The 10,426-nt window shown below is 35.9% G+C and overlaps 3 protein-coding genes across 4 annotated transcripts in view; 1 reads left to right on the plus strand and 2 right to left on the minus strand.

The window, feature by feature from the left end:
- The window catches only part of LOC108972840 (myosin-VIIa), a 62,446-nt gene extending 58,730 nt beyond the window's left edge, over positions 1 to 3,716 (minus strand). Inside the window, exon 1 of one of the 2 annotated variants that reach the window (XM_018939678.1) lies at positions 3,647 to 3,716. The gene's annotated coding sequence lies outside the window, so the exon portion shown is untranslated. The remainder of the gene's footprint in view (positions 1 to 3,646) is intronic. The other variant, XM_018939679.1, reaches the window with a different exon arrangement.
- A 2,212-nt stretch (positions 3,717 to 5,928) lies between these two features.
- LOC108972841 (transcription elongation factor S-II) lies at positions 5,929 to 7,280 on the minus strand. The gene is made up of 2 exons (XM_018939680.1): positions 7,111 to 7,280; positions 5,929 to 6,909 (listed from the first exon to the last, which is right to left on the minus strand). Exons 1-2 carry the CDS (start codon positions 7,177 to 7,179, stop codon positions 5,995 to 5,997), a joined length of 984 nt encoding a protein of 327 aa, XP_018795225.1. The 5' UTR covers positions 7,180 to 7,280; the 3' UTR covers positions 5,929 to 5,994.
- A 533-nt stretch (positions 7,281 to 7,813) lies between these two features.
- Positions 7,814 to 9,052, plus strand: LOC108972816 (ATP synthase mitochondrial F1 complex assembly factor 2). The gene is made up of 4 exons (XM_018939641.1): positions 7,814 to 7,997; positions 8,067 to 8,374; positions 8,438 to 8,618; positions 8,675 to 9,052. Exons 1-4 carry the CDS (start codon positions 7,916 to 7,918, stop codon positions 8,923 to 8,925), a joined length of 822 nt encoding a protein of 273 aa, XP_018795186.1. The 5' UTR covers positions 7,814 to 7,915; the 3' UTR covers positions 8,926 to 9,052.
- The last annotated feature ends 1,374 nt before the right edge of the window (positions 9,053 to 10,426 follow it).

Here is a 10,426-nt window from a genome sequence, read left to right on the forward strand (position 1 = left end):
ATAGAATTCAATTCAAAAAAAAATGTAAAAATCAAAAAATTAATATTCAATAACCAATCAAATTAACTCAATTAAAAAAAATTAATGGAAAAATAAAATGCTTTTTGAACTAAAAACTCTAAAAACACCACTTATTCGCAAACACACCGAAAGAGGACGCCAGCAAGCAAGGAATGTGACAAGGCGATTTCCGGTTTTTGTTTGTTCCCGCAGAAGTGCTATGGTTTCGCAAACAAAAACAACAATCGCGCTGTAGATAACAAGCAGCTACAACAAACAACAAGTAACAGCAACAACAACAAGAAGTAGTGATTGTAAACAGGTAATACATGCATATGTAAGTATGTGTATTACATATGTACAAATGTATGTTTGCCTACAGTCCCGCAACCATTGAGGAACGTGCACAATTATGGCATGACTCCCGTTGTGCCACAAGCACTGAAGCAACAACGACGACGACGACAGCAATGTACAAGCCGCTATAGAAGCAAGCGCAGCAAATGCGCAAAAACAATGCAGAGCAGCTGCAATTGCAAGCAACTCTTTCGCTGTGGCAACAACCAGCCGATGTTGTTGTTCGTTTGTTTTATTCAATATTGTTGCTATGGCTTTGCCACTGCGGCAAGTATAAACGACAGTGAAGCGAAACTTGCAAACAGCGGCAGTAAAAGGCAGACAACCGGCTGCAAGTGAGTGTATGTGAACACTAATACATATATTATATGTACATGTGCATGTGTGCGGCTCATGTATGCGGCATAGGGATGATGGCAGCAAACAGTTATGTAGATATCGTCTTGCACCTGTGCGCGGTGGCTGCGCGCATGCGTAGGAATATCATGCAGGCAACTTGCACAACAACAAGAACAAAAAGAAAGTAGCTACCTATACACATACATACACTCAAGTAATTTACATGTATAGAGAAGCATTGGAAATGCATATTGTGCAAGGAAATTATAATTTTTTACTTTCCTGCTGACTTTGCAACGCTTTAAGGTGGACTTGCAGCACGCAAAATGTAGCCACTTGCCGCAGCGCGCACATACCTATGCACTTTACTTTCATGCATTGCGCTTATTTCGTGCGCTATCACTGTTAATACCGCTGCCTAGCGGTTTTGCTTCAGCGCACGCGCCTCGGCGTTCAACTTTTTTCGCACTCCATAGCCGCAGCGCAGCTTCAGTTAGTTCGACTTTAGCAACGTACTCTTATTTATATTGGAAAAGTTTACTTTTTATACGCTGAAATGATCAGCGTGTCGAATGGAGCCCATTTAGCCATATTTGACCGTCTGTCCGTCGGTATATAAGTGAACTAGTCGCTTAGTTTTGATAATATCGATCTGAAATTTTGTAGACGTTCTTTTTCTTATTAAAAAGTTGAATATTTGATAGAACTATCGAAATCGTATCACTATAGCATATAGTGGTAATACAAACTGAAGAATCGAAATCAAGTCTTTATATGGAAAACTTTTATATTTCACAAAATTTGACGTATGTTATTGTTTTCGACAATGCCATAATCTCTGAAAAAATTTTATAGATCGGAGCACTATAGCATATAGCTGTCAAACAAACTGAAAGATCATAATCAAATTGTTGTATGAAAAACTATTTTATTTGTCAAGATATCTTAACGAAATTTGACAGTCCTTAATTTTTCATGACAGTGCCTTAATCTCTGCAGAAATTTTCCGGATCGTACCGCTATAGCATATATGTACCTGTCATACAAACTAAACGACCATAATCAAGTTGTTGTATGAAAAACTTTTTCATTTGACAAGATATCTGTACGTAATTTGGCATGAATTATTATCCAAGTAAACGCTACAATCTCCGCAAATAATGTTCAGATCGTACCACTATAGCATATAGCTGCCATACAAACTGACCGTACAAAATCAATGCAAAGATGATTCTATACCCTTTTATGTTGTGAGAAATGCAAATGCGATGGGTATTAGAGCCGAAGCTAACATTTTTTCTTGTCTTGTTATCATTCAGCTTCTAGCAACAGCTATTCCGTCAGCTTGCTACAGCTGCACAGTCTCTTAAACTTTTCGTTTGGATTTTGCTAGTTGCCACTCGGCACTAGCACTGTCTGCAGCTCAGCTTAATATTATACTTTTTTAGCTGCTTCTTCGTTATTTGTCTGTGCTTTTGCTGTTCCATCTGTTGCCTAGTTGCTTTTACGACTGCGACTGATGGTCGGCTAGTCGCGCTCTTCTGCGCTGCGACTTGCTAGAAAATTTTCACCGCAATGCTTTTACTAACTTTTGTTGTTATTTACTGCTGCTGTTAACACTAACTATGTTGCCATTGTATTTGCTTGCTTGCCTCTTTCGTTTTCATGTCTGTCTTTTCCCCTTCCCGCCTACTTTATGGCAGCAATATTCTGCTTGTTACTGTTTTCCGCGTCGTCTATCTGAAGGTGAATGCACTGAAATCATTTGCACGTCGCGTTTAAAAAAAGTATCAATCAACTTTTACAGCGTGTTGCATGTATGTATATATTATATATTATATATGTATATATTTTTTTTATAGGTCACTTTCTGGTTAGTAGAAGCTTGCACGTTTTTATTTTAATTTTTCAAATTTTTCGATTTGTGGTTTACACTTTGGCCTGCTTAGATACTATGCGACAATTTTTGGGTCCACTTAGTGTTTGCTCGCATAGGAACCGGGAACTGGGAACTGGTTACATAAATTGGGTCAACATGCATGTTCGGACTATGTGTAATCAGAGTCGTCAGTGAATAACTTGAGCCATTCAGTCACCAAGTTGCTCCAATTAGCCACCAACTTGAGCCATTCAGTCACCAACTGAAGCTAGTCAGTCACCAACTTGAGCCATTCAGTCACCAAGTTGCGCCAGTCACTCACCTACAGCTAGTTAAACATAAACAGTTAGCCGCTGTTACGTCCAGCTTCTAGTCTATGTCAATGTGGCTCACAAAATTTGTCTGCCAACCACGAAACAAAATTTTTATTATGCAAATTTTTCAAACTTCTCTTCCGCTTTGCGTCTCTACGATCCTCTAGTTAATGCACGAAAGTTTTTAAGTTTTAAAACCACAATTTATACTTTATTCTTTATTTTATTTATTTATTTCTTGTTGTTTTATTTCATTATGTTGATTTTTTTTTTTATTTGCATTTCTATCTCCATTCAGTCAATGGCTAAAGAAAATACTAAAAAAAATAGAAAAAAACAACCGCTCGGCAGCACAACGTTTCTACACGACAGCTATAAATACCGTGCTACAACAATAACACAGCAGCTTTGTGCCAATAGTAACATTAAGCCGCAGCTCATACAAAAGTAGCTTCGAATCTTCGCTGCTTCACAATCTTCACCGTCATAAACGTATTTTTTTCAACGAAAATCATTTAGTACGTGTAAATATATTAAGTGTATGTGTGTGTGTATTAAATTCTGCTGCCACACTTAACCGTACTTTTTTGTTTTCTATACCACACACACATATGCATTCTTTTCACATTCTCTCCACACTACACTACACTTTTAGCCAATTTCTAACCATTCGCCAGCATATACTTTTATTTGTATGTGTGTGTTTTACTATATGCTATTCGGTTTTTTGTTGTTTTTTTTCACTGCTTGCTGTTACCTTCTTTAACACTTGTTGTTTTCCGAGCCACGTACTAAGTATTCCGTTTCGCACAACCTCAACCGACGACAGGTAAACGCAGACTGACTTTGGCACTGAGCCGATACTCAGCTACTACTCGTCCAATTGGTTAGCCCCGTTGCAGCACCCACTCCGCTATTGTCCATACCGTCACTACAAAGACCACGAGCACTACTACTAACAACACGACACTACTCCTAACAAGACGAATACAACAACAGCAATTCTACTACGTGTATTAATACTCGTGGCTTTGTATGCCCGGCTTCATGATCATCATTGTGTCGGTTTTGGTGTTGTAGTTATTGTTGTAGCCGTGCGCTCCTAATCAAAAGTTTGGCGCTTCTGCAGTTGTTGTTGTAATATGTTTTTTTTTTGTTTAATTGTTGAGAACACCCAAACCGGGTAAGAAGAGAAACCGGCAAAAGCCGCTATGGTGTTCCCAGCGGAGCTATGGAGTAGCAGAGATGAATGAATATGCCAGCGATTTGAGATTAGCGGTTTTATAGAAGTAACCGGGTTTCATGGTGGAAATAACACTATGTTTTCGAGCTACTTGTAGTCACGTACGCTAAATGGAATAAAGTACATAAGACGGGCTGGGCTTAAGAATTATATCCACTTGCAAGTTAGAAAAAGACGCGTCTTTTGTGAAATTCTTTTTTGAGAGGTATTGCATACCATAAATTAACAAAAACAATTATTATTATTGGAAATTAGTGCATTTTAATAATTGGTTATTCATTTTGACAAATTTTTTAGAATTGCTTGGTATTTGACGGTGGGTAGTATTTTTCTGCTTAAAATCAAAAATCTAAAAGCTATGGTTAAAATAGATAAGTCCAGGTAATAATCGAAGAACTAGTCAAAATTTTGATTTTTGACCAAATAAAAATGACTTCAAAAGAGCTTAAAAATTTGAAATTTTTATCAAATATCGTATTCTTTCGATCATTATCTGACAAATACAAGAGCTAAGAGAGCCTAGTCAAAGTTTAAAGTTGTAGCGGCAGAATTCGGCTGAGTTGACAGTTCTTGGTGGGAATCCGGGTCCGTTCCTGTTACGTTAACCCGATTGTCGCGGGAATCAAGGAAACTTTCTTCACCGACCCTGAAAATATCGTTTTAAGAAAAAAAATTGCGTTTAAGTTATGGATATTAAACAAAAACGTTTACTATTTTATTCAATATCATATTTGTAACCGAAACCCGAATGGCATTCTAAGAGCCTCAATTTAAAATAATGCCAAATTTGTAAAAAATTTCATATTTTTCGAGAAACACGCGATCTTCGACGCCGCTAAAAACAAGGTCTTTCCTTGCTGCAGTGATTTCGGCCTTCTCTATGCTTGAAACTGAAAAAAATATCCGTTAGAAAATATTGTCAGGTTTGAAAGATAAAAAGAAAGGTAACCTGATGGAACATTTTATATGGCTGCAACTCAAAAACTGTTCGACATCACGATTTAAAATTTTAGTATGTTATTTTTAAAGGTTAGTTTAAGGTTAAGAAATTGGCTGATCCAGAGTTCGCACTTAGAAAGCTATATACATTTCTTTTTGAAGCTATAACTATTGAAATACGAAAGAAGAAAAAAGTCGAGGTTCATTCTAATTATATAAGACTTTCATGTCTCCATTCCATTAAATGGTTAGATCGCCAACTATTCATCTCCTTGCATGCTCAACCCACTTAAAGAGTCCTCTCCTTATGGTACGAACCTGTATCCTAACCTGAACCGTCGCGTTGTACTTACCCGCTTTGTTGCTTATTTTAATGCAACCGTAATACGTTTCAAATTTGTTAAGCACTTAAAAAAATTCATTCGAAATTAGAAAATATAATTTATCACGAAAATAATCCTTGTGTAGAGAAATAATTTGGTTTATATGCTGAACAAAAAAAACAATTTTTCAGAAAAAAACTATTATAAATTCTAATAACTTGATTACATTAACTTTTTTATTTAACATTACTAACTTTTCCTATTTGAAGTAATTGCGTAAAAATTCTTGTTTCGAAACCATGCCATAAATTTGCTTTTTATCAATGCCACAGACAGCTGATATGAACCGCAACACGTGAATAGAGTAAATAAAATGTGCCACCATTTTAAATTAATATTTTTATGCTTTAATTTTAATTGAAGCTTTATAATTAATTATATATATTAATAATAAAAAATAAAACAGAAATTTTCACAAAGTACGTAGATACTGCGTAGCATTTTTGTTGTTTGTAAATAAAATTTTAACTCATATATTAATAAGTAAATCTTTTTAAGAACAAAATGACTCTGCCTTTTAGTAAAAACTGAGTGCTGCCTTCAGCAGAACTTCCAACGATTACCACACTCGTTGCACATGACAAATGTTGTCATAGGTTCATCGGAGGAACGTGTCTGTAATTGATTATATGTGCAGTTACGTTTCTTACATTTACCGCATTTAAGTAGATCGGTCTTTGTGCCCTGTACTGTAGCCAACTGAGCGTCATTAATAGCTTCTTTAACGAATTTCTCGCGTAATTTCTTCATTTCATCACTAGCCATTTCTTCGGGCGTCATACGCGCTAATTGTTGTGCCGTAACGGCACCGCACATATAATTACTACGTAAGGTGGGATTCTTTGCATCTTTCAAATTTGCTACGCGCGAACGTACACGATTTTTGTATTTCATGTCAGTATTTTTAAATTCCATATAAATTGCCTCCTCCAATTCGGTAGCCATATCTTCCGGTTCTGGACAACCTTCCGGCACTTCACCAACCTTAAGCGCATTACAGAGCATTTCACGGCACTTTAGGCGTACAGCATCGGTTAAACCGCCAGTGCTGGGAAACGATGATTGCAGTGGTCGACGTTCGTCTTTTGCCGATGATGATGAACTCGAATTGGACTTTTTCTCATCGTCACGCTTTTTATCTTTAGATGAACTTGACGAACTCTTTTCTTTATCCTTACTAGATGATGAAGAATTCGTTTTGCTACTTGATGACGATTTAGACACGTTATTGCTAGCAGACGACTCTTTGGTGCTACTGCCACTTGAACCACCCGGCGCGGCAAGAAATCTTTTCCAATTTTTGATTAATGTTTTAGCCAATGCAATCACTTCCTCATCTTTGCTACTCTTGCGCAGCTCATTTACAGTCATACCAATGCGCGTTTTGGTTAAAATCTCCAAATTGATATTGAGTGTTTGCAATGCTTTCAGCAAATCCAACGCTTGCTCTTGCCCCTGAAATATAATTAAAATCCAATTAAGACATTAATTTCAATTATGCTGAATTTAAATTTTATATATTTTACTGGTAGGCATAACCAAGTTAGCGCGCGCATTTTAGTAACCCCTCAACACAACAAATATGTTTGTAACACATACTCCCGGGCGGTAAGAACCGCTTAGCCTAAACAGCACCACTGTACTTTATTTACATACCGTGCCATCATTCGATGTAATCTTCTGCATTTTCTTCTGTATTTTGAATACTTCTTCTTCAACGCTCATTTTTGTAAATAATTTAATATGTTTTACGCAAAATCGTTAACTTTATATTTCTAGCACAAAATTTTCGGTATATCCTCCACTAACCAAGCTGTATTTTTTCATTAAAATATCCTAGCAATATTGGCTGCGGTTCTGTTGGGCAGAGGAAATTTCGGCTGATAAAATCGCGTTGCCGGATCAAAGAGTTTATTAAAAACTACAACAAACCTGCATACAAACCGTTGTTAAATATAGTATATATATGTGTAAAGCATATATGCAAGAATGAATACGTAGATATTGAGATAAAGATACTTATAAATTAAAATTACTTACATGGTGATTTTAACTGCGGATTAGTGTCATAATAAAGGTGTGTGATTACATAAATGTAATGAATTCATATTCGAATTAAATTTTTGCTTTATTTGCTGACTTCCTATATTTACTAAAAATCGTATTAATATTTTATTTATATTATTTTAAATTGAAAATTTAATTTTACATCTAAAATATATTGCAAACTTATCATACATACAAGAAGTTAACATAGGCGGTATACAAATATCGTCCTTGAAAATTTCCCTACGACTTTCCGAACGCTTTAACGCAATGCAACAATGTATGCAAGTTTATTCAAACAGCTGTCTTTTATCATAACCGTAAGTGTGTTTAGGCTTATTTTGACCGGCACTTTGATTCTTTCGTAACTTTGTTTTCCTAAAAATATTTATCACATAAAATTATAAATACCAGAATGAATAATTTATATAAATTCTTAAGAAATCCCGCCACAACACTTTTCAGTGTGGCACAGTCGATGCCAAAAAGGTTTTACGGTAATTTTAATACTTTGAAATTGGCGTTTCCTGCGTAGGTTTTTTAATTTCCTCTATTTCTAACTGTAGCCGCGCCACCGAAACGCTTCTATAAGCAAACCTCAGTACTGTATAATGACGGCAAATATGAAGTTACGTTGGATAGTCGAAAGTTGAAGACACCAAATGGCACATTGTTCACAGTGAAAAGTGAGCCGCTGGCAATAGCTGTGGCCACCGAATTTGATGCACAAAAGGAGCATATTGAACGATCCAAAATGCACTTGTCTGCATTGTGCTTCACCGCACTAGACAATCCGAATCGGCACACAAAAACCGATATGGTGAATTATATACTCAATTATATTGCGACGGACACAGTGCTCTTTCAGTACGATGTGAGTACATACTGCACTGTAATTGTTTAAAGCTTTATAATGTGAAAAATATTACAATTTTAGGATGAAAAAGAATTACACGACTTACAACGCACCGAATGGGATCCAGTAATACAATGGTTCAATGAGCGCTACGGCACAAATTTAGAAAAAACTATGGTTATGTCGCCACCAAATGTGAGCGCTGACGACAAAGCGAAAGTTTCGAAATACTTACTGTCGCACAGTGAAGACGTACTATTTGGTGAGTTCAACTGCATACTTTTACCAATAAGGTTTGCTTAATATTTGAATTTGCAGGTTTCATTTACGCTGTGGACACTTTAAAATCGGTTTTACTTGCATTCGCTGCAATCGATCAGCGCTTAAGTGTTGATAAGGCTGCTGCTTTGTCCCGCCTTGAAGAAGAATATCAGGCGAAATTTTGGGGACGTGTTGAATGGGCGCATGATCTAAGTCAACAAGAGTTGCAAGCGCGCCTGGCTGCCTCTGTGCTCTTTGTGCATCTCAATCGTTCTGAACATTTTGTTAAGGAAAAGTTAATTGTTTAAAAAATTAGTGTTGAAGTATGAAAAAATTGTTTGTTGTTAGCTTATGTAGCTGAGTGTGCCTGAAAAAGTTATAATAATAAAATATCCGCGCAGCAATATCAAGAGTACATTTCAACAATATAACAGACATCAGTACATCGTAAAAGCATTTCAGCAATCAAATTCAAGTAATCAAAATTTTTTTAGCAAGAAACTTAAATAATTAGAATTTATTGCGGTGTGGTGTGCTTGTTTTAAGTTTCTTAATTTTTTTTTTTTTAATTTCGCGTACACAAGTGTTGATAGTATGTTAAATATTGTTTAGTGTATTTGGTAAATATAGTTTGCTATAATTCTTTCTAATGGAAATTGTATAATAGAAATCATCTGTCCTACCAATAAGAAAAACTAAGTACCATAAGTTGAATTTATGCCCGTCCATGAACTGTCAACATGCTTTATTTTACTGAGTGAAAAGCCTTCTAATAAAGTGACAGATTTTGCTTGGTTAATAAATTAGCAGTGAAACTGAAGATAAACTGTCCCCGCGGCAGTAGGTACTTAATCAGAATGGATACGGCATTTTTACCGGCCAAGCACTGTCACTATTTCTCCAAATACTGCAGTGATGTTTTCAGCAACTACAAAACCAAAAACAACGAGGATGCAAAGGTGTTTGGTTATAAATTGAGACTAATAAAGGTTAGGTTAAGTTAATCTGGCAAGTCAAGAGGACCAGCCATCATTTAGGATGTCTACGCTTGACGTGAAACTAACAAAAATTCGGAGAACGATTTTCTACCAAGCTGTTTGGTCCAAATAAAGTTCGTGTATGGACAACTTTTTTACTTGTTATGCTATCTTCACGAAATACTGCATAGGGTATTTTTAAGGCAACGGTACAACCTCCGAACAAATTGTTCAGATCGGACTATAGCATACAGCTGCTATACAAATTGAACGATCAAACTCGCCGTTCCACCAACAGTTGGGTCTAAATAACCGGAACGGACCTGAATTTTTAACCAGCCAAGACTGTCAACCCGGCACAATTCCTCGAAATTAATTTGAGAATGTTTTCTGCTGCTACAACAACAAGAACAGCGTTTTTGTGTTTTGTAAAAGCTGCGGCTTTGGATAATATTTTATTCTTGCTGTTTCCAGTTTTTACTGCTAAAATCTCATAAGTTTTTCCACTACTGAAAAATAGAGTACAACAACAATAATTAATATTTGCGTATGCTTTCGACTTTATTTAAAAATAATTGTAATCATAAATTTGCCAATTTATTTTATTTGTCTCATTCCGTGCTCCCCCTGCGTGTATTTCCCCCAAACTTCGCTTGCCATATTATTGTTTTTCTAAATTGCTTATTGTAATATAGCGTTAAATTAATATTATTTTTTATATTTTCTTTGTTGTTGTCTTTGTCTTCAATAATATTTGCATACATTAATTCGGCCTATTGCAGTTGCGATTTGATTTATTTGCAATAATTGTTTTTTTTTTTTTTTTTTTTTT

The sequence above is a fragment of the Bactrocera latifrons genome, unplaced genomic scaffold (assembly GCF_001853355.1).
Source record: "Bactrocera latifrons isolate USDA-ARS-PBARC rearing strain unplaced genomic scaffold, ASM185335v1 scaffold_43, whole genome shotgun sequence".
NCBI lineage: Eukaryota > Metazoa > Arthropoda > Insecta > Diptera > Tephritidae > Bactrocera > Bactrocera latifrons.